This window comes from Rhea pennata, chromosome 6 (genome assembly GCF_028389875.1).
Source record: "Rhea pennata isolate bPtePen1 chromosome 6, bPtePen1.pri, whole genome shotgun sequence".
Taxonomy (NCBI): domain Eukaryota; kingdom Metazoa; phylum Chordata; class Aves; order Rheiformes; family Rheidae; genus Rhea; species Rhea pennata.
The window spans coordinates 33687217-33714100 of NC_084668.1; the positions used below are offsets into that span (position 1 = coordinate 33687217).

The following is a 26884-nucleotide window of genomic DNA, read 5'->3' on the forward strand; positions in this document are numbered from 1 at the left end:
ATATTCACCTACATGATAAATATTCACCTAAACAAAGTTTATCAACAATGTTTTTATTAGTCTTACAGAAAGTGTATTTATGTACACATGGGCAGTATCCATATAGCACATGTTTCTTTAATTTCAGCATTCTAATTTTGGTGACTTGCAATGTGTTATTTTACTTATAATCAGTCCTATAGGCTTTTTCTTGGATACGTAATACCATTCTCCGAGCATAAAAATCCCGGTATTCCTCAGGGAGTTCTTCAAGTGTTTTCAAGGCCCTGTCCAAGATTTGCATAGCTCTAGAGGCTACTATGGGATCTTTATTTCCGTAAGTGTCATTTTTATCATAGCACTCAGAGGGAAGATGCTTCCAAAAGACATTCAGTCCCACTCCAAATTCCTCAGAAATTACATTATGGAACCACAAAGCTGTAGAGAGAAAAATGTCTAAAATGAAAATTAATACAAAAAACTTCCATGTGATTCATAACAAGCATCAGAATCAGCCAAACTAAATCTAGTTGAGGAAAAGCTTCAACAACCTTCTTTTTTTGTTTATTTGCAGAAAATCATTTCCCTTAAAAGATCACACTGTACCAAATTTAAAAAGTTCTCAAAGATGTTTATATCCATCCGTAACTTTATGCAAAAATAACACTCACTGAAGTCTAAAGTAATACTCAGATGTAAGCATATAAGTGAGTGTAAGATGAAAGGGACAAATGTTCCTTGTTCACCTCATTCATCTCCTACTCTACACCAACATATGTATTCTTATAGAATTAGTCCCTTACCTTGCACAGATTGCCCAAACCTTAATGTAAACCACCAGTATCAGTCAGGTCACCCATGCAGAGTTGCTAACTATTTGATGGTAAAGCCATGAGGCTTTCATCTGAATCACCACCACTGTGGTAAGAATGCAAAGATATCTTTGCCTCACTTAGTACATTTTCATAATAAATTTATCATGAAGATATCTACCCTATTTCAATTTTATGCTGAAAGACAGAACACTGCTTGTTGCAGCTTGTTGCTTTTATATGCTGATGACATCTGAAAGGCCTATTCTGAAAAATGAACAAGTAGTTTCTTTCAGGTAGAAAGAGGATCTGCTTCTACCTTCTCAATAATAACCACATTCAGTTCTCAAAGAGCATCTCCTTTTCCATTGATACATGTCCTAGAACACTGACAAAGCTAACACTGTTCTCTGGACTAGTATCTCTATATCACTCAGTAATTTTTAGTATGTTAAGTGTTTCAAACTTCGGACCAGTACCCCTACTGACAAAGTCAAATGAGTATCTGTGCTACACAGAAGAACATTATGTATGCTGACATTGACGTGACATACACAAACTGTACCAAAATGTTTCTTGAAAAAGAAAACCAATGGCAAGCTCAAATAAGTAACAAGTTTGAGCCTAAGACTCTATTTTAAATTATCCTAAAAAGCTACTGCCTTCTTGCTTACTAGCCTGTTTATAATGCCCAAATAATATGAACAGAGTAGGTACTTGCCATGCGCATGAATGGGAAAAAGAAAAGTAATAATAAACAACTTTCCCTGATCACATATATTGTTATCTTAACACAGGAAGCAGCTTAATATTGCTGCTTGTGCAGAAAGATTATTAGGATCTGTCTTTCCATTCCCCAGAAGTGATTACAAACTTCTAAAAGGTCCAGTTACTCTTCCATCCATAATTCTCATCAAGTCATTTGCCTCACAGTTCTGTGCTCAGAGCTAAAGGAGAAAAGAAATGCCACTTCACTCAAATTATGTCATTAATTCTATGACCTGACTCTCCTAATTTCAGATTTCAAAAGTTTTTTTTTTAATATATATATTCCTAGTCTATTAAGATAAAAATTTAGATGCATACAGTGTAATTCTGAGGAAGATAACATTTACAGGTAGATGTAATGGTACCTTTTATTAGGACAATTAGTACAGTTGGAAAAAGTAGACAAATTCTGCCAACATCACTAGATCCTCCTCCTTAAAACATAAAAAATGCTTTAGTGGTCTATTACTGTCCCTAGAAGCGAGAAATTGCAAATCAAACTCTTTAAAACTGAAACATGAGTGAGAGCTATTGGTTACTTACCTGGAATAAATAATATATCTCCCGCTTCCAGATAACATTCATAGCGCTTGGCTTTTACAAAAAGGGGATATTTCTCAAAGTCTGGATTATCCACATCCAGCACCTCTGATTTAGTACCTTAGGAAAGTTTTCAAAAACAATTAACATACATTCTTATGCTCCCAAACAGTAATAAAGCATTAACAATTTATTAGAAATGATATTTCTTGAATCACACACAATACTGGTTCATTGCTCTGTAACTCTTCTAAAAACCAGGCAAATCTGATAGCATTCCTCATATACTGAGGAGACATAAGTTTTCAGCTATAGGAGAAAAGAGTAACTTAACTATCAAACTTCCTCTGATATTTAAAATGCCATTTTAAATCCAGGCAGAGCACTATACTCCTCCACAGTTAGGTGGCAGAACCACAACTAGACAAAAAATATGAATGGCAGTGCTCTTTTGCAAATTTCCTAACCCATCCCACCAAAATTCCTTAGCTTGGACTGACAGCAAACAGCACGTGTAAAAACAGAGTAAAGACAGCAAGTGACTTCCTTTATACCAAACTGCCAGTTAGTGATTTCTTTCCTACAGTGCAGCACTAGTCAGCTGGAAAGGCAACTATGGTCACCAAATTCTGAACTAGATGTAATATACATACCTGATAAATATAAATATGGTGCATCTTGAGGACTATATAAAACAACTCGCTTTTTCCCTGTTATTTGGATTAAGAAGTTATCCATTACCTGGAACAAGCATAGTTAGATGTCAGCCAAGAGTTAAGAATAAATACATAGTCTGCAAATAATCTAAAGCATCATCAGTGCACTATTAAAACCCTCATGTGTTAAGAATCAACTGAAAGAGCACCTACATATAGAATTAACCCACCCCTCAAAAAATTAAGAATTTCTGCTATTTTATCCCTTAATTGCATTTTTTCCATATATGGTTTGCAAAAAAAAAAAGAAAACCCTGCTTTCCAACAACCCTATCTTTTTTTCCTTTAAAGAGGAATCACAGTCTCGATCTTAGAACAACGACACATCATGCTTTAAACCATATAACAGAAAAACATAATGCAGAATACATTTGAAATTCCTTTTCTTTTTCAGTATTAATCCAACTTCATTTTGCTGACTTTTTACCAATAAAGATTTATTTTTTCTCAACTATAATATGAAAAGTACTTTTTTACAACCATATTTATTCAGAAGTACACTGCATGATCTTAGAAGACAATCTTATTTGGAATCTTCAGAATGAAAAATTAAGGTAATTGTGAAGACAAAAATGTTAAAAGTTACTTTGTTTTAGATTTTTAACTTAAATCCAAAATAAAACAGTAAAGAATTAATCATACAACTTTTAATCATTTAGGTATGGAATTTCAGGATTAGATATAAAATCAGTAAGATATTATGCACACAAAATATCTCTATTTAAAATCCAGTACACAGAACATTATACAATTTAAGTGTTTCAAAACATGCAAAGTGTCTCATAACAGATCTTTGTCAAAGAGATTTGCTACTTGCTATTTCAATCCTACAAGGTTAACTGCAACATTTAATGATAAACACATGCATTACCTACATCATAGTGTGTCCACAGCTGCAATCCTGCTGAACTGATGCGGAAGACACTAGAGAAAAACTGTTCCTTTTCAAAATACTCTGGAATCTGAATATCTTCTGCCAAAATAGGAAACTGCTTTCTGATATCTGCAATATCCTGAATCAAAAAAATATAACTGTTAGATGACTATACAAAAACTAAAATAAGGAAGCACCTGATAATCATTTCTCATCATAAGGAACACAGCGCTGGAACTTCAGGCACAGCCACAGAACATTCAGCACTGACAAACAGCTGCAAATAGTAATGCTTTTTGATGGTCATCCTCCTTTCAGTGTTTACTTGGCCACCACAATAAGAACAGCCAGAAAGCTGCTTTGAACTATGATTTCTACAAAATGCACCGAAGCAGCAACAGATCATCAGAAAACTTTATATCACCTTACAACAATGGCTAGAGAATGGCAAGTGAGGGCTTTGGTAACTGGCTAGGCTCTTGTGTAGCAATACCTTAGACACTTAGGCTTAAATATTCTGAGCTAAATCTGGTCACGCTCATTGACCAACTGACCATAAAGAAGTTGTATGTCTGTACTACACAGACAGGAGATGACAATAGGCTTCTTAAAATAATCTTACACTGCTAGCTTACAATATTAGAATTGCAAGCTGAGGGAACTCACCTTTCTAGGATCTTCACCCAGAGATCGCAAATAGTACTTTTCATCCTGAATATAATACAAGAAGAAAGTTACGTCTTCTGATATAAATTACAAGCACACTTAAGGAAAGAGCCTGTTATTTCTCATTAATCTAATGTAGGGCTTTGTTAAAAAATGGTGCAAATAAGGGGCACTCACAACTTCAGCTGCTTTGTTATTCTGCCTTTCCACTACTGCTCTCTGCTGCTTATCTCAAGCAATGAAAAAAATATGTTGATTAACTGAGAGTGAAAAAGAGTGAAATGGGAGAGACTTAAAATCACAAACTGACAGCTGCTTCTATATTGCTCCTTTCTGGATGGATTCAAAGCAAGCATGGATTTTAACTTAAGTTCTTCAGAATACTGAGGCAGGAAGCCATTTCAACTGGCTTCAAAACTTACTGCTTCCTATATACATAAACCATGAAATGCCCATTTGCATTCAGAACTGTTCACTTCCTTATTCACAGTTATCTGAAAAATCAGATACATTGTTTTTGAACATTGTTTTGTAAAGGAAGTCCTATATATGCTCCTCAACAATATGTTACAGTATTTCTGCATTTGTGTTGTGCAGATACAGCCAAACTCTAAAATATCTTCATGACATTTTCTTGCAAAACACCTAAATTACACACTTATTTAAAGCATGGTTTGATTTCTGATTTTGGTGCCAGAACTTTTGCTCACATAAACTGTCTTTGATAACAGAAACAAGACCACTGAAGTTAACCATACTGTACACACATAAAACGATTTCCAAGGAAAGATCTCTGGCTCCAAGCCACACAAAACAGTTAAATTTAACATCAATGGTTTTATTGAAGTGAGACCTTAAATTACAAGTCATCTTTTTTCCTCCAAATACTGGCAAAGATGGAAGAAACTGTGTCACTAAGGAAATTACCTCAGACAGAAAGTACTCTGTGTGTTTGATTTCAGCTGCTCTCTGTACAAATATATCAAAAGGCAGAGTTCTGAAATATAAATATTAAAATTAATATAATGAATCAATGTAACAAGACATGATCTAAATATAAAGTTTAAAATCATAAGCTCTCTTACCATAACTACCATAGCAAAAAAAAAAAAGCAACTTGCCTTATTTTTTAAACAATTTAACACTAATGCGCAGTGAATGTTTGAAGAGTTCTACAAGATAAAAATCCTACACTTAAAAATCTCTCTAGTTTATAGTCCCACTATATAACCAAACAGAGTCAAAGAATCATGTAATTGTTGAGGTTAAAAGGGATGTCTGAAGATCATCCCCCACCTGCTCAAAGCAGGATCAACTAGAGCAGATCATCCAGTCAGGTTTTCAGTATCTCAAAGGACAGAGACTCAACAACCTCTCTGGGCAACCTGTTTCAGTGATCAACCACCCCTGCAGTAAAAGAGGTTTTCTTAATGCTTAACTGATTTCCCGTATTTAAATTTGTGCCCGTTGCCTCTTGTCCTGTCACTAGGCACTCCCAAGAAGAGCCTGGCTGTATTTCCTTTATACTGCCCCATCAGGTATTTATATACATCGATAAGATCCCTCTGAGCTTACAATGTCTCAATGGTCTGAGTCACAGACTAAGAAAGCTATTTAGAGTAAATTAAACTCAAATTCTGGCCTACTCCTGACAGTACTTGATTAAGACTGATGGTTTCTCTAAAAGGATGTATTTTTTAGGCTTGTTTTTTTGCCTATTTCTGTAAAATTGCAGGAAAGCTCAGCACAAATAAAACTGTTGCTGGGCTAAAGGGGAGCCACTGGATCCAAAATGTTTTTAGGTATATAAACGGAAGCTGAACCTTAAAAGAAAAAAAGACTAAAGAGAAACTAAACCACTTCATGGGTTGAACTGTTATATCCTGCCCATTTACATACTTCCCGCTGAAGGCAAAAGAAACTGTTTGTTCTTTACAGCTCTCCAAATCATCATCAGCCAAGAGCGTACTTCCACTACAGCTTATACTAAGGCAAGCCAGTGCTGCCGTCTGCCCTTGCTGTTCTCCCTAGTCATCTCATCTCCCTTATGCTAGCACTAGTCCTCATCTGACCACATGGACAACCTGTTCACAAAGCTAAAATAGCAGGGAAAAACACTCAGATTTCTGCACCAGCTCATTGAGTGGTTGGACAAGTGCAAAAACCAATACAAAGAAAGGAGTAGAATCATGACGCTTACAATGGGACTGCTGTGGTACTTGCATCAGTTTAAAAATCATGGAGCAGTACGTTAAGTCTTTAGAGTCCCTGCTCTTCTAGATCTACTTACTCTCCCTCCAGATAAGAACAAGAGGCTTTCTATGGGAAGTCTACAAATTTTCTAATTTTTTGTGAAGTAGATTAAAGTATTTAATTGTTAACTGCCAGAATAAAGCTCAACCACAGTACCTCTATATACCTAACATACCTGATTAACCACGTCTGTGAATGTCATAGTAAGAGGTTTTATAATTAAAAAGGGAGGGAGGGAAGTAATGAAAAACGGAGTTAAGACAAAATTGTTCAAGTATGATCTCATTTCAAAGGTTCAAAAGTTCAGTGTTCATGCGAGCAGAATATAAAATGAGCATGATTACATGGTGTTTTTTCCCCTTCACTTGCAAAGACTTGTAGTTTGTTTACACTTACAGCACATGCTTCTGCTTTCTTAAAATTTTAGCAGACTGAACACATCTTGTTTCCACTTAGGGAAAACAAATGACAATTAAAAATAAAGGCATTTACCTCTGAAGAACAATAACAAAATGATGAAGCTGAGAGGAACTCTAAAGAAATGTTTTGGCAAGCTACACGAGAGGAACTTTGAAGGAGATCAAAATTCTGTAAGACTCTCAACAAGATTAAAGGGATGGTGAAACGTGTGGAGGCCAGTAGCTTGAACATATTGAGGAATGCACATACTAACATTGAAAAGAGTTCATTTTTTAATTAGTAACATCCCTCTTGGAATAGCATGCCTGCCACATGCCAGCATTCAAAGAGGTTCAGGCATATCATTTGTCAGAAACTAGCACCATTCAATAACTTTGAGAAGACACTACATAATTAGAGTAAAATAGCATACTATCTAGTATCAGGTTTCCTATTTGTATCAGCAAATGCCAGGCTCAACTTTCCTCCAAGATTGCTCTGTCAAAATCTCTTTATATCATTTCTCCATGACATCATTTTTAAGGCCTTTCTGGCCTCTCCTTTCATCTTGTAACATTTATTTATGGTATTAAGATATTTGTGAAATAAAGAGAAGAGGAGGAAATTAAGGACAGTAACTTGATATTCGGTTTCAATTTTTCCACAATAAAGGATCTTCACCCTCCTACTCTCAAACAGATCTACTATATTTTTAAGGGCTCATGTCTTTAAATACAAGAGGCCTTGGAATGAAGTACCTATACACAAAGTTCTTACTGAGGAAATCCATCTGTGGCACTGTAGAAACATGAATCTTTACTTCTTTAGATCCTTCTGCTTGGCTCAGGTAATCTACGGTCCATTTGGTTGTGCAAGTACCCAGTTCCATTCCTTTCAACACTACTGGCTTTCGCTAGGGAAGCGAACAAAAAAAAAAGAATTGCGAAGTGATTGTAGTATCCAGTGCAAAAATCCAGAACTGTTTTTTTCAAACTAAGTACACACAAACAACTCAGCTGAATATCAGGATCTGCAGCACAAAGTTACAACCAAACAACTGCATGAATCAGAATGAAGAATGTTGAAACAAAATGCAGGATATTGTGATACTGTTTCTGTATTTACTGCATGCTATTCCGTAATGGGAAAGGCAATGATACGGAGAGGTAAAGACAGCTTTAATACTGAGTATATTCTGGAGCCACTGAAGCACCTAGCTAGGCTAAGGAACAGTTCAGTCATTCTAGCCAGAACCTAGTAGAAAACAGATAAAAGTCCATACATTTAAGGTGTGGACTGTGGGCTGCAGTAATGCTGTATTTTCCTCAAGAAAGAAGCTCTTTCTATCCATTTTTAAGGCTCATTAATGCTGACAACCATGAATAGGTTTGATTCAGCACACACAAACTCTGACTCTTTTGCTTTCATCAGGACCTTGAAGAAAAAGCAAGCAATAATAACAAAAAGAAATAGCAGTCACAAGTGTTTTGTAACCAGTGTTAACGAAAATCAAGTCACAGACAGATCAACTGCTTGAGTTATTCAGCAGATCAGAAGGGGTTGGCCACCAGAAACTCCTTCCTCCTAAACCTACAGTTATTTTAATAAATCGTGGTGCCTCCTGCAGAAGATATCAAAACCAAAACTGATCATCTTTAGTACCAGGCTGCTAAACCAAACTACTTCCTTTCATTTGTTGAATCCTCCTCTACTTAACTGCTTTATTTTCTGTAAGTAACCTTGACTACTTGTTGTTAGAAAAACATGTATTTTCATAAAAGATAGATTTATTTTATCTTGGGTTTTAAGCAATATACCTGAAGACACATTTTGTTTGCTAGCAGCTCCCTGTGGGGAATGAAATAAAAAGCCAGATGGGTATAAGAAAAAAGTCCTTGGAAGGAGCAGAACCCTCATTTCATTGTCCTTCTCCATGAGGGTAGCGGAGGCCTCTGCAGAGATCTCTGGGTTTGCCTGCACTAGATTTTCTTGCTGGATAAGGACCTTTGTCTCCCAGGACTGCAAAAGTCTCTCTACACTTCTTCACTAGGCCAACAAGTGTTGTTCTGGTTCCTCAAGGCCTGAACGACACTCGCACCTTTCCAGACCCGTACGAGCACATGGCAGTACGAGCTGCTTGCTCCAGTGTCCCCCGCCCGTGCACAGAGAGCCCGTCACCGCCCCTGCCGCGCGCCCGCAGTGGCCGTTACCGCCCCCCCCCCCCCCCGCAGCAGCCGTTACGCCCTTCCCGCCACCGCCACGAGCCCGCAGCGGCCGTTACCGCCCCTGCCGCCCCACCCCCCGCAGCAGCCGCCACGCCCTTCCCGCCACCGCCCCTGCCCCCCCTACCCCGCAGCAGCCGTTACGCCCTTCCCGCCACCGCCGCGCGCCCGCAGCGGCCGTTACCGCCCCTGCCGCCCCCCCCCCCGCAGCAGCCGTTACACCCTTCCCACCACCGCCACGAGCCCGCAGCGGCCGTTACCGCCTCGCTGCCACGCGCGCCCGGGGCAGCCGGAGCAGAGGGAGCGACTTCACGCGGCTCCGGCGTCTCCTCGGGCCCGAGGCGAGAGAAGCCCTGCGCTGCGCCCCAGAGCACCCCGCAGGCCCGGAGTCGCTACCGGCGGCGTCGGAGAGGGCGCGCGGAGCCGTACCCGGGGGTAGATGTCTCGCAAGAACCGCTCCCGCGTGACCCCGGCCAGGCTCGCCACCAGCTCCACCGACTGCTCCCGCCGCGCCATGGCCGCTTCCGCCTCGGCGAAGCGTGTCCGCCTGCCGCCGCTCCCCGGAAAGAGCGGCTCGGGCACGCTCGTTCCGCCCCTCCCGTTCGGTAAGGGACGGGGACATTGAATCCGGCCGTGGTGCGGAGGGAGTCCTGCAGAGGCAGTCGCGAGGTGGGAGACGCAGGCGGCTACGTGAGGCCGTGCGCTCCGCCGAGCGGTCACGACCCAGAGCCGCCGGTTACGCGGCGCCCCCCTCCAGGACGAGGCGCCGAAAGGGGGAACGAGCTGACGCGGCTCTGTTTCCTCCCGAGCGCGCGAGGCAGGGCCCCGGCCGGGCGGGGGCACCGCTGCGGCCATGGCGCTGCGCGCGGCCTCCCGGCGCGGCCGTTGGCTCGTGCGCGAGCTCACCGCGCCGCTAGCGCCGGGGCCTCCTCGGGCCCCGCAGCCGCTGCCGCCCGCGGGGCTCCGCCTGCTGCCGCCCGCCGTGCGGTTCGCCAGCAGCGAGGGGCACGGGCCGGGGGCCGACGGGCCGCAGCGGAAGGTCGTGGTCGTGAGGATCACCAGCCCCGTCATGTGGCTCCGCACCCGCTTCTACTATCTGCTTATCCGCCTCTACTTCGACCCAGACTTCAGCATCGAGGAGTTCACGCGGGGGGCCAAGCAGGTGAGGCCGAGGCCCGCCCTCCCCTCGCCCCTCTTTACCTGCTGCTCCTCGGCGGGCCCGGGCCGGCGGGGCTGCCTGTGCGAGGGCGCAGCCCGTGTCGGGGACCGGGGCTGCCTCGTCTGCGGCGGCGCGGCCCTGGCTGTGTCTGTCATTCAGCAGCCGGGAAGGCCGGCGGCGCCTCATCACTCTGCGGGAAGCTCTGCTCATCTGCTGGACTAATCGCCTGGGAGACTTCATCCAGGTTCCCAACGCGTTCCTGGAAACATATTGCTAAAATGGAACAATCTCCTCGCAATAAAAGATACTGGTTTATGTCAGGTGTCTGACAGGATAGAAATACATGGCACTGTTGGATGCTCAAACTTTGTACTGCTGGTCAGCAAAGACAGGTGTGTGCCTCCTTTTTCAGCTTCTGGAGTCGTAGCACGAGAGAATCTCTTCTCTCCTATTTTATGTGCTGAGTGAGATGTCTTGAGACCACATTATTATGACAGAGCTGAAAACGTGGCTGTAGTGAGCTTCCTGAAGCTACAGTGACACGAGAAGTGTCTGCCCTGAGGAAATATTTGTACAGAATTCTGTTCTCTGGGCTCCAACTCATAGACAGCATTCTAGCCTTGGCTCGATTGGTCTTTGGTGCTGATATCTTGTGAAGTCTGTTGAATTTGCTGTAGATACAAGCCTTTAATTTTATGTTAAAATGTCTTAGTATCTACATTCCAGATTAAAGCATTTTCAGATGCTTTAAGGGAAAATATATCTTTTTATCTGGTTTTCCTAAGATGGCAAAGTTTAGACAGTTGTAGAATTGGTACATATAATTGTTCCTTCAAGCTTATGAACCCTATGAGCATTTGCAACAGCGTATGTTAGAGAGCTAGAGATCTCAAAGCTAATTTTCTGAAAATGAGTGAGTTAACTGCTGTGAAACTTCAGTTATTGAATTTATTTTTTTAGAAGAAGGTGATGGAGACAGAATATTAAAATGCTTGAGAGCTTCAGATCCATAATTAAGAGAGATGAAGAAAATAACACTGAATTAGTTTCAGTGCATGCAGAACTGCGTGTTCTTCCTTGCCCCTATTTTTTATTGTAAAGCTAAAAATGCTGTCAGTATTTCACAGGTACACTAATAGAATACGCAAGGACCTCATCACGTGTAGTTATATCTACAAAATGGGAGGAAAAGAAGGGTTGAGTTTCTTGAGATTTAGAGACTAACTCAGACTCATAAAGAAATTTGTTATTAGCCTGAACTTCGTTTTGAATGAAGTTGGGAGATAGACTGAGAAAAGGGCAGGAGAGCAGACTGTTTACAGGGAAAGATATAGATTGTTTGAATTAATCAAGAGAGAGTAAAAACAAGTTGTATAGTTTACTGTAATGGTTTTTTAGTAAGTTGTGCATTTACTTCCATGTGTTCAAAAGGTTTGATTCTTTGAATGAGACTGAATTTATTATACCTTTCAAATTATTTAATAGAAAAGAGACCTTATATTTTGATCAGATCTTTTTTTTTTTTAATGCTGAAGGTGGCATTTCAATGATGACATGCACTGCAAACACTGAAATCTGCATTCATGGAATATTTGGGTCACTTAATTATGGATTTTGCTGAAGAATTAGCCAACCTAGAATTATCTGTGCACTTTTTTTTTTTTTTTTTTTTTTTTTGCAGGCCTTCTCTCTTGTTTCAAAGTTGCTATCTCAGAGTAAACTTGATCTCCTGGAAGAACTTGTATCGGAAGAGGTAAATACTCAGTTAATCAGCCAATGGATTTTCAATTATGAAATAACACATTCCCACCTGTTGATATCTATAAACACTGCCATTTGGGTGTAATTTGAGAAAAAAAATCTAACACTAAACAGGGCAATTCTGACTGTCTTGCAACTTTTTATGTTTAATTTCAAGGCAGAAAGTTAATATTAAGTTACTGTATATATATAAAAAAATGTAATAGTTCTTGCTATTGAACATAGGGACCAAATGCCAAAAAGACAGGTATAACAGAAAGGGTTGAAAGTGGGTGGGTTCTGGAGGGAGGGCAGAGTTGCATAGCTCTCTTGGTAGAAGCAGATAACACAGCTGAATGTCTCAGTGGGTGCTCCAGAATGTAGGTGACTTTTTTCTTTTTTTTTTTTTTTTTTTTTTTTTTTTGTTCATCCCTATTGTCCTAATAGGTATCCAGTCCCAAGTACATCATGCAGCCAATTATTGGTCTTATCTGGGAGGCCTCAGTCTTGTGTCATGATCTCAGGGGTGTGACTGGCCTGGCTAGTTAAATATCAGTGCTATGTGTTCTGTCTTCTTACGATTTTTTAATTGCTGAAGTTGTCTTGGCCTTCCCAGGGGATGGGGATAGCAGATGCGGCAGAGCCAAGTGGAGGAGCTACTTCAGCTCTGTGTTTACCCTGTTACTGGATGTCAGCTTGACCTGCCCTATTGCTACCCATGCCTTTGCAGCAGAAATTTTGGTGCTGTTCTACTGCATCCCCACTGGACAATCTTATCTCCTCTCTCTGAGCAGAGATAGCAATAAAATGTGAGTTTGTTTCTTACTGTTATTTTGAAAGAGCACCTCCTCTTTCTCTGCTCATCTTAAGTACTCTGGGTGATAACGGCTAATAAAAACTCAGAGCCCCCATGTAGCCAGAACATGCACTGACTGAGGCTGTGATACTGGACCTTTTTTTTTTTCTCTCTCCTTTTTTTTTTTTTTTTTTTTTTTTTTTTTTTTCTTCAAATTTTATGCCTCTTTCTTGTAGATAAAATGGCTTGTAGTGAAGATTGCCTTTTGCTTCCGTATGGCCTCTGGGTTTGCTTATTATTCAAAAATGGCAACTTAAATTAGGCTAAAAGCTGCATCTGAGTTAAAAAAAAAAAAAAAAAAAAAAAAAAAAAAAAAAAAAAACCATTGAACAGCTTCATCGTTCCTTCCTTGTGACTTTTCTGTCATGTGGTGTTTGAGGTGATGCTTATGTTCAATTCATACACTGTACTTACTTTACTTGGCAGTTGCATAGGTCCTTAGGACAATTGTATGCTATGGCTGTGAATGTCACATGAACCTTCACTCTAAAAGCAATGATTTTTCAGTCTTTTCTGGTTTGCAAGTTTCTAAATATTTTCTAATGGGAATGTGGATCCCTGAATTACAAATACCAATGTAGAGGTAACAGAATTGCTTTTCAAATAAATTAATGAAAGATAACTAAGAAATAATTGAATCAAAAGCTAAAGAATATAGTGTGGAGAGAGGGCAGAGCATAAGTATGATTGTAGAAGCAAGCTTAACTGGTATTTTCTAGGCTTATGTGCCTTGCTTTGCAGTTTATGTTTTGGCAGTAACTTTTTTAAAGATTTTTTTAAAAATACCTGGATTTCATTGGCTTTCATTCTGTTCATTAAATAAGTCTTATTTAATAGGGCTGAACTGGGATTGGGAGTGCCTAAGTGCTTTTTCACATCCTCTATGTTGTATATTTAAATGTTAAGGCAATATGGCTCTTTTTATTAACAGCAAAAAAAAGATTGTTACTTCAATTTCTTGATGAAAAGCTAAGTTACATTTTTTTCTAAATTTAGACACTTAAGATTTTGAAGGAAAAAATTTCATTGCTTCCTGACAACCACAGGGATGCCTTAGCAGCTGACATAGATGCGATTATGTACACAACAGAAGGAGATGTTCGCATTTACTATGATGATGATGGTATGTTTAGACTTCTAAAACGTTTCATCTATGAGCAATCTGATTTCTTGGTTTTCCTCCTAGCAGGCATTCTCCTTACAGATGTCTTTTTGAATTCTGTTTTTCATTCCTTGTTCTTCTACTTATAGTTTCCTTTGTGTGTAGTTCTCTGATACCCTTTTAAACCAGAGCCTGAGACATTACTGTTAATGAATCATGATACTATTTTGACTTCTGTTTACGTTTTGCTTGTTCTTCCTCTTTTCTAATTTTGTATTTTTACATTACTTGTCCTTGCTCATCTCAAACCACTCAAAAAAACCCAAACATACTTTATTATTTTAATGTATTTATATTGAATTTTAAAAATTATTTTAATTTTGCAAGAACAATTATGTTCTATACAGAAAGCTGTTTACTTGAACCATGAAAATATATCTTGCAAGAAGAATAACGAAGACTAGATAATGAAATGAATTCTGTTATTTTCACATCTCTGTTTTTGTGGAAAATATTCTGTTCTAGGACATCTTGATTTTTAAACTAATGATGAGCTCAAAAAGGTTTTTCTTTTGTTTGAATATCAGCATTATGGACTTGATTCTCTATCATACACAGTTGAGGTGGTTCATAGTCTGAGCATGGGTCTTTCAGTGGGCATTTCAGGTTCTCAAACCCAGTAAGTTTTTTTTCCCCCCTTTTTGGGGTGAGGGGTTTGGGATTTTTTTTTTCTCTCTGTATGTTAGTCCCTGAGTTTCAGCTCCTCTGCCCTATACTTTTATCAATACTTTTGTAGTATCGATAGTTGTCTTTGGAACCTGTAGTAACCAGCTTTTTGTGCAGTTTGACTTTATACCATGTCAGGCAAAACTCATAATGAATTACATACCTTTTTGCTGAATTTAATTTTATTGTTGCTAAACAGGATGAATATGCTTTTAAATAGCTTTATTGTTCATTATTCTGTCATGTTTTCTTTTTGGTTAAAGTCATTTGCTCTTTCTGGGTCTTAGTAGAACATATGCTGGATTGCAAATAGGAATATTTGACCAATGATAAACATACATTGTTCAAAACATCTAACTTATGCTTTGGTTGTATTTCCAACAGGAAGAAAATTTGTTAGTATACTGATGCGGTTTTGGTATCTGAATGGTGCTAACTTACCTGATGAGGTACCAGGTGAAGCCAAAGTATTCCAGATTATGTTTGGAGATGAAAGTATGAAAGAAAAGAAACATCTTTTAACAGCAAACTACGAGTAAGTTTCCTTGTCCTTTTCTTCGCTATAAACTGTATATAGACATATAGATGGGCTAGCTGTGTGGAAGCTAGTCTGGGAAGTGGAAATATTCTCAGCAGGACAGTGCAGTGCAAAATGTGGTATGTTTTGATTTAGCTTGCTTCTAATCTAAGTGAGCTCTCATCCAGGTTTCCAGTTTTTATTCTAGGGGTAAATTTTTAAAATAGTCATTAAAGTCATCATGCTCTTACCTTGTTTCTGAGTTTGAAATTAATGGGAACTCTTTCCCTCTCAGTGTGGGCAGTACATGGAGCATTGAATAGGATTTCTGATTCTTTCCTATGCTGCTCCTGCAGCTTTCAGGAAGGAGGCCAGTATCAGTCTTTGGTTCCTGTTTCTTGCAGTACAGCTAACACCAATGCAGTCAAGCCAGGCAGTGAAGGGCAGTGCTGATGAGTTGTCACTTGCCGCACAAAAGTCAGTATTTCAATTAGCTCAATAAAGTAGCCCATAAAAGAGGAAAATATGTAGCCGAATGCTTTCCACAGAAAGATAGAAAAAGATAAACATTGTCTGGTGTTTGGATAATTCATGTGGTTGTGATCTAAATCCTTGAAGCACTTGCTAGTCAGGTAGATGGATTTTCATTGAAATGTTTATAATGTCTGTGTTAGTTTACTACATCAGATCAAAGCAAAAATACCTGCTCAGTTGGCAAAATGTATTAAAAATAATGTTCTCAGAATTTGGAAAAAGTGAGGGGTTTAGTCTGAGAAACACAGTATGTGTGACAGTATGTGTCATAATATGTGTGACAGTGACTTCTAAACCCACATTTGAATAGGAGAAACTGTGGGATCTATATAACATGGAGTCTCAGAGTAAGAAGCAATCTGAGGACAAGAATGTTTTTCTCATGGATGGATTTTCCTAGATTCATCCCTTAACCATTATTCAGCATCTTCTTTAGAGTTGAAGGCTTCTCACATCCCATTAACCTCAAGAGCCTTCACTTAAGGCATTAAGTATGAATTTCTAATTCCTAGCAGAGAGTTATCTTTGCAGGTAAGCGCTCCTTCTGCTATTTATGGTATTGGCCTAAACTCAATGGGCAAGGATACTAGAGATTTTGGAAGCTGAATGTTAGTGTAGTATTTGGATGTTTGGAAAAGGCAGTTTCTAGGAGCAGTCTAGTGTGTAATAGCAAAGCAATGAGGTTACACGGCTGTTGTCCACAATGTACAGGTGACTTGGGAACGTGGATGTTGAGCTTTGGTTTCAGACTTACCTTTGAGTGACAACCAGCCAAAACTGATAAGGTCAGGGAGGAAGGTATTGATGACTACAAAAGGAAGGGGGAAGACTCTATGAAAACAGAGAGTTCATGTTTTCATTTTCTTGTCAGCAACTGTGGAATTTTCATTTAAAGAGATTTAATACTACTTATGCTACTTTAGTACTAGCTTGTTTTTTGTTATTTTTCTGAAAATGCATTACTTCTAAGTGTTTTAAATATAGTTCAGTGAAAGTGCAAATTTTCAGGTAGAGTTCTTAGCCTGCGGCATGTTCATTTTGCTACACAGTTGCCACCTCATTAAAATGAAACCCTTTATTTACGATGAAGATTTGCCCCAAAGCTGTATTCAAGGTTATTGCTATGAAAAGTTGGCACTGTGTTGAGATCAAGGTCTTTACTCTTGCTGCTTGATCCCTTCCGTGGGATCTGAGCCAAAACACTTCAAAGTCAGTGGAAGACTGCTGATAAATTCAGTGAACTTTATTTCTTGCAATGGGAGTAATTTTGATTTTCCATTTTGGGCCATAAGCATGAGAGCTTAATGAGCTGTTACAGGAATAATGATGAAGTAAAATGTTTCTTCATGTTTTCTTACTGATGTTAGTAGCTTTTTAAGGATCAAGTGAATTTTAATAACTCTTCACTTACTATGCTACCTTTTCCAGGTTTCAGAGAGAATTTACAGAAGGAGCAAAACCAGACTGGACTATTACACGGATTGAACATCCAAGGCTATTAGAATAAATGTCTTCTGCAGTGTCTTTGTGTACCCTTATAAATGGTCTGACATAAGACATCAGGCATTTTATTGGTCTTTTTTTCCTTCCTCCTATCTCACCCAAAACAGGGATGGATTTTGTATATTTGTTTCCCAGAAGTGTATCTGAAATTTATACTATGCTGAAACATTACAATAAAACTCTTTCCCTGGAACAGGCTAATACAAATTTAATTGATACTAGCACTCATCCAAGGCATTTGCACAGCACAGTTCTGCACAGGCCAGTGTTATGAGTATGCCAACTTCTTTCAGTCTCAGAAGAAATGATGCTACTTGGAGATAAATAGCATTTTCATGGCTGGTGGCTCTCCTGAGTTATTTTCATGTTTCTTTTTTCCCTAGGGACTGTACAGTATTTAACTGAATAATATTTGAGATGAAATAGAGGTAGATGGACTTCTTAGATTGTCTGGCATCAACTGTGCATTTTGAGGTAATTTTGCTTTTGAATGTATTTCAGATAAAGAAAGTTAGAGCTATTATTAGTGTTCTTTCTCATTCCAGTTGCTCCTGTACCAAACTTCTAGCATTGCACTGGGAAAATGGATCTCAGATTTTTTTTTGACAGTTTTGACAAGTAATATGTCCAGTATTCCTTGCAATTCAGTAACATGCAGGCAGTTCCAAATTTAGAGGCTTAAGGAGAAAAATTAATCTAAACTGTGAATTAAAAAGGGGGCCTTACCATGTCAAAGTGAAGCTAAATGAAGTCCTCTCTGTTTGTTGGAGAAGTAAGCATATCATTAAAATCAGATACTGCTTTCTCGGAACAGCTATGTCCATGGTCTAAGTAGTTTGAGATTATCACGTGCAATTCAACAGGAGTTCATGATAACAGTTTTGTGTCCCCATCTCTGTTTTAAAGAGAAAACTAAACTTCTTGCCCAGGCATGTTGAAAGGATTTGTATAGTGTTTTGAAGTATAATCAATGTGATTTACAGGAGCTGTGATTGGAGAGTATAAATTAAACTTCAGCCTTAAATAATGATGATTACTTTGATGAAGTAATTTAATGACAAGAATTCATTTTTATACAGTAAAAAAGACTAAACTATTTCAAATATGTGTTATTCAGAAGAGCCATCTTTATATTCAGGTGTGTCTGTTTTCACATTAAATTAACAGTTACCCATCTAGAAATGCTGGTATATCTTAAAATTTTTAATTCAGTGTACTTGTATTTGACTGGATATCTCAAAAAGGACAGTCGTGACATAATATAGGGGATTGCCCTGTTAATAGTGCTCCATTTTTCAAAATGGAGGTAGGGCATACACTTCAGTAAACAGTTACAGGCTAGCAGTGAAGGGCTAACAGTGGTTATAATTGATATTATTGATGTCAGTATCAATTGATAATAAATAATAACTTGGCTATTAATCAATTTATTGATTAGTAAATTGATAATAAATTGATGTTGTTTGTAACAACAGCCTGCTTTTGTTCACTATAAAATGGTGACTTGATATGAACATGCTCTAAGTTGGTAAGAACACAATTTTGTTGAAGAATAAGATATCATTTAGAAATTTATATGTACTATCTTATGTACTTACATACATAAGTATTTATATGTATTATCTCTCAAAGTTCAGTTTGTTTTGGTTTGGGTTTTTTTGCTAAGCTTCCGTAAAAAAAATCTTATCTTGGAGACTACAAATCTCTATCAAATACAAAACTACCGACAACCTTAATGTATCATAAATATAGCTGAAAGGCACCTAGATTACTAAGCATACCATACTGGAAAGAACGATTTGCTTCTACAGTGAATAAAGCTGGTGTAATTAGAATAGATTTACATTCTAATAATGGTTTCCAAAAATAACTTCTGGAGGAATGGACAAATAAACTTAAAGAATAGAGTGTTTAAATTTACAGGAAGTTTTGTTGGTTTCTTTTTCACCTGCCATCCGTAAATTCTCAGTCTTGTAGCAGATGATCTTAGGAATTACTCGGACTGAAGTGAATGTCAGTGAAGAGCATTTGGCATCTTACAGGATCAGAGCCTTATTTGCAATTAAAGAGAGAGTTGTCTTCCTTTGACTTTTTTTCTATTTTTTCCTTAAGTTAGTAGTTAGTATTTTCAGTCACTGTGCCACATTGAGCCATTTATATATGGCTTTATATATTATAAGAAAAGGTGTATATAAATACCTTTTGTTCTTCTTCAATGGATAGGGTTAACTCATGGAAACAGATTTTTTTCTTCCATGTCATTTGTTTATATAGAACAGAAACTGCTGTTTTCTACATAGCTAGCCTAAAATAGCTACCCTAACTTATATTATTTATAAGAAATTAGTTGGTGTCTTCAACATAGCTCATAGTGAATAAATTTGTGTAGGTTGTAAAGACTGTTCCAAATTCTCAAGGCGAAAAAGAGAAGGACAAAACAGTTAAGTTGGTTTAATCTTGATCTTGGCAGACTTCCTAAGACTCTCAGACTAAGATGGAGGAGCAATTTCCAGTGTCATCGTTCTAACACTTTTCATTAAAAATACTAATATTAAGTGTTACAGGATTTTAAAAAAGAGCTAAAGGAAGTGTTTTGTTAGATACCTCTTCCATGGTTTAGAAATAAGCAGCAGGCACTCTGAGAAGTATGCATACAAAACTGTGTGGGATTTTGTATGCTTCCTGCCAGAGTAAGGCCAGCAAAACTGTAATCCAGGATTATATACTAGGAGTTTTACATAATATTAAAGAATGGAAGCCCCTGAGGATGCAGAACAGGAAACACTAGAATGGTGTAAAGTTCTCTGTGTCACTGCACATTAGCACTCTTGCTGATTTGTCTCAGCCCTCATCTTAGAAATCACATTGTGTAAGAATTTGAGGTTGCTTTATTTCCCTTCTTTCTCCTTGTCTGGCTTCTGTTTCTGTTGCTGTAGATCAGGGAGGACAAGTAAGATCTAACTGTAGTTTACAGCCTGTAGATGTCCACACATACTAATCAAAAATATTGCTGCTTTAGCTTGCAAACTTCATCGTTCAAGCCGCAATAACTCTTGAAAACAGGATTACTAGGTTTGGTAGTGATTTTTTTAAGATAAAATCTTTAATAGCAAGGTTGTTACCACTGATTCATTTTATACAGAGCAATCAGGTGTTGAGATGAATAGGCCTGAAGTGGGGATGCATGGATTAAAGATGCCATATTCTCCCCTTGATGAACTTACATTTCTTTAGGTTCTTGTGGAATTCAGGAGTGCTTTGGTTATTTACATGGTCATCCCGAACCATGATCATGCTTACTAACTAGACATTGCTTAAGAGTAAACAGCTGCTTGGCACAGTTTTGCTGCATGTGTCTGTAAATCTTGACAAGCCCTAGCTAAATCTGGCCAACCAAAACGCTGTTAAATTTGCACATCCCATTCACCAGTAGGTGGCCTTGGTCACAAAGCTATTGTGGATGTTGAGTGACTACCATTAATGAAAAGTGGAAAAGGAATTTGAAAAAATGGTAGGGACACTGGTTCCCATTTAAGCACTATTTGAATCATTTAGATTTGTCTGATTAATTATCTTTATATTCTTACTGGCTTTGATCCGAGTCAACCGTAATGTCTGTTCTCTCTGTGCAGTGCATACCTGTTTTAAAGTGGCAGTCTAACAGCATTTTGAATATGAAAGTTCAGTTGTGTGTGTGAATTTACCCATGCACCTTAGTGTCTGATAGATAGTAGCAAATCTTGGTTTTGTGTTTGCTTTTCAAAATATATTTATCATGTTGATTGTGATTCCTTTCCCTTCTGTCCCAGTGTTATTCTGATTAATTTGAGGGCCACATTCAGCTTTCTCCATCCAGTCTTTAAGGCATATTCTGGCTTAACCTTACACTTGCTTCATGTTATGCTTAGTTAATTACTTTCAGATCTCCTCTTGTAGCTGGAAAGCTGCTTAGTACTAGAAGTCACATTGTTTGTCACAATAGTAATGATATTCCTTCAAATCTTAGTGAGACTTGTGTTTCTCCTTAGTTACGTGACTTATTTAAACTTGGGTTTCTATCCCATGTGCTTCAGCCTCATCAGCTGCAGGTGTGGCCTTTGAGATTCTTTATAGACTGTACTGACATGATGACTCCCATGTTTATGTGCTGGGATACAAGCTTGAGCAAGAGGAAGTGCTTCTTGTTTCATGCCCTCCTCTCAAAGGGACGGGACAGCTTGGTCTCTAAGCTATGGACCGTGCGTAGGCACAGGAGGAGGTACATGGCCATCAGAAAAGCAAATATTGCCTATACAGCTGCTCTTTCGTTCCGCCAAGGGAAGAGCAGCTGAGCCAAACGGAGCTGTACAGTTAGTAATGACCCAGTCCACAGTAAGTTGTATGTATTTATCCCCTTGTCTTTTACTCTTCTTTTCCACTGTTGGTCTGCTGTCTTTGCATTTTTCTTACAACCCTGCCAAATAGGGTGGAGGTTGAGTAAGTTGCTACGTACATCTACAGCTCAGTTTAAAACACCCACTTTGCCACAAATCTGTCCCATAAGGACATTATTTGAATCCAATGACGTATGCTTTTCCTAATATAAGGCCTTGCTCCTACTGAAGTCAGTGAGAAAACTCACTGGTTTTAATGGCAGGTTTTTCTCTGCCTTTGAAGTTATTCCATTAGAAATAGAGGAGAGCTAAAATTAGAAACACTATTTTCTCTTATATGCCGTTTCCTGCCTCCTCTGCAGTCACAGAACAGAGCTCTGTTGCGCGGAGCTTGGTACTGTAATATTCAGAAAATGAGAGGGAGAGGGACAGGACAAGCATAGCGAAGTGTATGTGTAAACAAAGTCGGGTCACAATGATGTCAGGCTGTCAGGACAAGACTGTCTACCTGGACAGACCTGCCCTTTTGACAACAGAAGCCTTCCATCCTTGATTTGCTGCTGTTGCAGGGTCACCTGGTAGAGGAGATGGCATTTCAGCAAGGATGCAGCTCTGCCTCCAGGACATGAGAGATTCAGCATGTGTAGGGAGTCAAGTGGTAATAAAGTTTTTCCACTTGATTATATTTTGCACTTGACAGTAGCCTTTTAAGTAGCAAGCTATACTTGTACTTTGATGTGTGTATGAGGGAAGAATCTTGAGTTTCCAAGATCAGAATGGCAAACATTCTTAAGCTTGCAGAGATTTCACAATCTGACTGGTGAAGCACAGGGGAGGCTGTCCAGGTAAAGCTGTGGTAAGTCAGATGAGCTGCACGTTCCTTTTGCCTCACACTAATTACCAGCTGACACATGCCTAGAAAATGTTGTGACAGTCCCTCTTTTCTGAACTTTCTTGAACCGCATGACGAGTGCAACATCTGCAGCTATTAAGTACTAGCTCTCAGTTCTGGAGACTGACGTCTCTGCGGTGCAATGTGAGTATGTGGATAGCCATTAAAGCCCACGAGTCCGTCAGAATACAAACTTTTGTATTCACTGGTGTTGTTATTACTGATTCAGGACCTTCAAGCTTCATATGTGCAGTACAGCCAAAGAAGATTGTTAATGGAGATACTAGGTTTTTATAATGTGTGGATGTTTTTATAAACTGAGAACTGATGAATATGAATAGTGAGTTGTTTTGTTTTATGCTGTTGTTTTGCTTTTGAAGGAAACAGGGCGTGAGGGACTGCAATATAAAGCAAGGAACAAGCTGATGAGAAAATGAGTTTATGTAGTTCGTAATTCATGCCATGCAAGGCATTGACGGTTAAACAGGTGAACAGCTAATCGCTGCTGAATTGCGCTGAGTGGTGCTGACTTGAGCTGGGTAAAAATTAAATCGTGAAGAGGTCTGCCTTGGATTGCCAGTGCCCTGAAATCTCTCATTTCTTGTATGGTCAAAGTACACATGTTATAATCTGTGATGAGCTCTGTTAGCCCCTTTGTGCTGTCTGATTACCAGTGGAGTGACCGTCTTTTAGCTCTGTCTGAAGCCCACCTCCCTATAGCAGCATCTCCTTAGGTGTTAGCCTGTTTCCTTCTTTTTTGTCATTATTGCTCATTGAGTCAGCCTTTTTCTCTGAGGTAGCAGGTATTTTTTCATAAATGCCAGGTGGGACCAACTATTTTTTTTAAATCCCTTTCCTTTATTCCCCAGAATTGCTTTTACTAAAAATCCAAAGGATTAGCACCTTATCAGGTTTTTACAGATCTGCCGCTGCAGCTTCTACCCCTAAGAGTCACATGATATCACCAATCCTCTGGGTGCAGTGTGCACTGCTCACTGGTATAAGTTAGGATTTCCATTATCAGTACACAGAGTTCTGTATGGCCTTCCGCTGAGAAGCTCTTTCAGAGGACACCATTCCTGCTGCTGTAGTTGAATCTCTGCCCCTGGGAGTATGGTGCAGCTCGGCAGTGAGAGAATTAAGCTACATGATTACACTCCTGCTGTAAGGTTGCAATCCTCTGTCTTTCGTGGCTTGGATTCGAAAATATTAGATTAGGTATCTATTTAAAATGTATTCTGCAATGCAGTTTCAGAAGCAAATGGACAGGTCATGTTTTGAGTGTGAATTTAGAGCTCCATTCTAATCATGCTCTTTTCTCATCATTTTAAGAGAAAGCCCTCAGCTTTCTCCTAACATATAGAGCTCTGCATTGAAACGTTAAGTTTCTTAGGTTTTATGATTCTGCTGTGAGTCAGAGAGGGGTTTTCCTTTGTCATTCCTATTGTGGTGTGGATTTCTTGTTATTTTGGGTTTTCTTTCCCCCTCTCCTCAATATCATCAATTAGCCAGGGCTAGAAAAGATATTCTACTGGTGAGAGATGGTAAAGATATTTAAAGGGGGGGGGAAGATTATCTGATAATCATTCTCACATATTTAGGATTGTACTTTTAGATTCCACATTGGAAAGGAGTTTTTCTGAATGTTGGATTAGTAAGGTTCACTGTTTTTCTTTGCAGTGAAGGCTCTTGACTCCTGATAAATTTACCTCTGTGTAGCTCACCAATAAGTTCCCTACCCGTATGACATTCTTGGGTACAGCAGGTACCTCAGAGTCTCTTGCAATGCACAATTCAATCTCTTACTTTAATTTCATGAAAGCGTATGGGTTGCAGGCAGATGCAGCTGGGTAAAATTTGTGCCTGCATTATACTGGCGATGTGCTTAAGTGATCTAATGTTTCCTTCTAGCAAAAGCTGTGAAATTATAATAGATAACAGAAGAAGTAAACAGCGGAAGGGAAGCAAAGGTGGATGGTAACACAAGATAGAGTGAAGAGCTTCATACAGTGAAGAAGCTCTACGTATTTTGGCACTGAGAGTCTGAAAGAGATTGAAAGCAGAGGCTTTGACAGCTCTGAAATGGAAGTTGGTTTAGAAAAACCTGAGCACAATAAAAGCATTGGGAGAGAATTTGTGTTCTGACTGGATGTTGTTCTCTACCTGCTGATCTCTGCTTAAGGCATTTGAATGAAATTTTAGAGAAAAAATTATACCTTTGTAATTCCTTTTGTCTGGACACCACCTCAGAATCTTGTGACAAGTTTTCTTTACGCTAGTAAGATTTGCAATCTAAATGGACAATAAAGTCAGTTTTATTATATAATAGAAGGCAGTATAATCAATTATTCCTCATAATTGTGTTATGATGAAGAAACTAGGCGTAGAGGATGTACAGCGACTTGCCCATGCTGTGAGGGAGATCTTCAGGAAACTTAAAAATGTGAAACTTTTTAGCCCACTATCTTCATTTGAAAGACCCTGATTCCTTCTCTTAAGCAGTAGTCAGTGCCTTCTCATGAAGCTGATGCATTCAGTACACAATAAAATGAACTTCTTGCTTTTCTACTTACGCGCTTTTCTCACAACTCTCTACTCAAACTGCAGATCATGCATTTGTGCAGCAGGTAACCTGAAACATTAGCTGATGATTCTTGTTCATGCGTGTATTAATCTCTTTGGAATCTCAGAATCATTTGGTTGTCTTGGCTCAAACATCTCAAAGTCTCTAATAGCCTAACCAGAGCTGAGTACACTGCTTCAGATGAGCCTACAGTAGTTATGTGGTGTTAGAATAATTTCCTCTAATTTATATGTTACTTGTATTTGTGTATTCCCAGGCTTGGTTTGTAGGATCTCATTTCTTTGTGCATCTTAGCAAAGAATATTTGAGAATTTTTCCTAGTGTTATTTCTGACCCTGTGTGTGACCAGTAATGATTTTCAGCCTTCCATCCATGCCACATTACCACTGTAGTCTTTCTCTGCTTTTTTTTTAAGCCTCTGTGTTCCCTGTCTCTCCAGTATATTCAGCATGCTGTTCCCTTCTTAACTGTTCCTTTTGCTTTCTTTACGGCACATTAAGAAATTAATTCATCCTATGCCCAGAATAATCTACGTGTTTGACAGATCATGCTCAAAACCGCTTAAAAAAAAAAAAAAAGAAGAAGAAAAAGAAGAAGAAAGTTTACAGATTCAAGCATTCAAAAAATGCCAGAGAAATGCCAGCATTAAAGTTTCCTGAGTTTAGATTTTCACAAGCTCTTACCTTGCTACTTATCTATATCTCTTTGCTAGGACACACCTAGCTATCATTGGAAGCTGAGCTCAGTCTAGATGCAAGCAGTTCTGAAAATTCATTGGAGTACCGTGTCAAAGTACGTGCCCCCTGTTGCACATGTCTGTAGTCATGCTCTTCCTCTCTAAATAGATGTTATCCTATCTTTCATTACAGTTTAATTGATAAGTAAATTTTCTGTGTTCGCTTGAGCATTAATCTAGCCAATTGTGTAAGCACAAAAGTCCTAGTTGTTTTCATGTTACCTTCTATGCTGCTTTACTGAAACAGTGCCTCTTTAAGCTACATTCCTGTTGCATGATCTTTCCTTACTGCTAAAATTTTTCTTGAGCTTTCACTAGACATCTATTTAATAAAGAACCCTCCCTATACCGTTTGGGTACAGTATGAGCTACAGAGAAAAGAGGATTTAATTAGCTCTGTAGCGTTGCTTAGTTTCTACTTAGCTGATTTGCTGGACTTTGTGGTTTGCAAGAGCTTTTGTGTGGGAGTTTGGAATCCCTTTCTCATCTCCTTTAAATTCTTGTTTGCATTCACAATAGGCTGCCTGTTTTAGTAGTCTTCTATATTTCTCCCTTGTGCCCTACATTTCCTGTTTTCTTTGTGAGCAGCATCGTATGTAATTGTTTTACCATTCTTACCGCCTTCATGAATGTTTTGAGGGACTATTTTGGAGCCCTTATTCAGATATTCATCTCTCTCCCAACCACAGTAGATCTCCATATTCCCCAGTTAGAGTCCTGGACAGGGCTGGTTTGAAATCTGTGTATGTGCTTTCATGTCTATTGACATTCTTCTTGCCTGCATTTCTTTTGTGTTTCTTTGTGAAGTCTTGACAGTGCTATTGCAGTGTGCCTGCGGTGTGAGTCTGTGGTAATTTGGAGCATAAAGTAATCTAAGGGAAGTGGCTTGATGCTGTCACTTGAGCTGTTTTTTAAACTGCTAGTCCTGATTTT

General features: G+C 38.9%; 2 protein-coding genes across 3 annotated transcripts; one reads left to right on the forward strand and one right to left on the reverse strand.

Annotated features, from left to right (window-relative positions):
* Nucleotides 1-37: 37 nt before the first annotated feature.
* On the reverse strand, nucleotides 38-9772 carry TYW5 (tRNA-yW synthesizing protein 5). Of its 2 annotated transcripts, none has more exons than XM_062578360.1 (8): nucleotides 9659-9772; nucleotides 7766-7920; nucleotides 5283-5352; nucleotides 4356-4400; nucleotides 3691-3828; nucleotides 2753-2840; nucleotides 2103-2219; nucleotides 38-417 (listed from the first exon to the last, which is right to left on the reverse strand). In XM_062578360.1, the coding sequence occupies exons 1-8, from the start codon at nucleotides 9743-9745 to the stop codon at nucleotides 161-163; spliced, it is 957 nt and encodes a 318-aa protein (XP_062434344.1). In that variant the 5' UTR covers nucleotides 9746-9772; the 3' UTR covers nucleotides 38-160. The 2 variants fall into 2 exon arrangements, with proteins under 2 accessions (XP_062434344.1, XP_062434345.1); XM_062578361.1 differs by lacking the exon at nucleotides 9659-9772 and adding an exon at nucleotides 9490-9652 and having other exon boundaries at nucleotides 38-435.
* Nucleotides 9773-10072: 300 nt separating this feature from the next.
* Nucleotides 10073-17559, forward strand: MAIP1 (matrix AAA peptidase interacting protein 1). The gene is made up of 5 exons (XM_062578684.1): nucleotides 10073-10391; nucleotides 12070-12141; nucleotides 13981-14107; nucleotides 15197-15347; nucleotides 17292-17559. The coding sequence occupies exons 1-5, from the start codon at nucleotides 10083-10085 to the stop codon at nucleotides 17368-17370; spliced, it is 738 nt and encodes a 245-aa protein (XP_062434668.1). The 5' UTR covers nucleotides 10073-10082; the 3' UTR covers nucleotides 17371-17559.
* The last annotated feature ends 9325 nt before the right edge of the window (nucleotides 17560-26884 follow it).

Coding starts and splice junctions, on each gene's coding strand:
- TYW5 (XM_062578360.1), bottom strand. CDS start 9,745: ATGGCGCGGCGGGAGCAGTCGGTGGAGCTGGTGGCGAGCCTGGCCGGG. Junction 5,353..7,765: donor AGTAAGAACTTTGTGTATAG/GTACTTCATTCC, acceptor TTTATATTTCAG/AACTCTGCCTTTTGATATAT. Junction 2,841..3,690: donor AGCTGTGGACACACTATGAT/GTAGGTAATGCA, acceptor TGCTTGTTCCAG/GTAATGGATAACTTCTTAAT.
- MAIP1 (XM_062578684.1), top strand. CDS start 10,083: ATGGCGCTGCGCGCGGCCTCCCGGCGCGGCCGTTGGCTCGTGCGCGAG. Junction 10,392..12,069: donor TCACGCGGGGGGCCAAGCAG/GTGAGGCCGAGG, acceptor TTTTTTTTGCAG/GCCTTCTCTCTTGTTTCAAA. Junction 12,142..13,980: donor AAGAACTTGTATCGGAAGAG/GTAAATACTCAG, acceptor TTCTAAATTTAG/ACACTTAAGATTTTGAAGGA.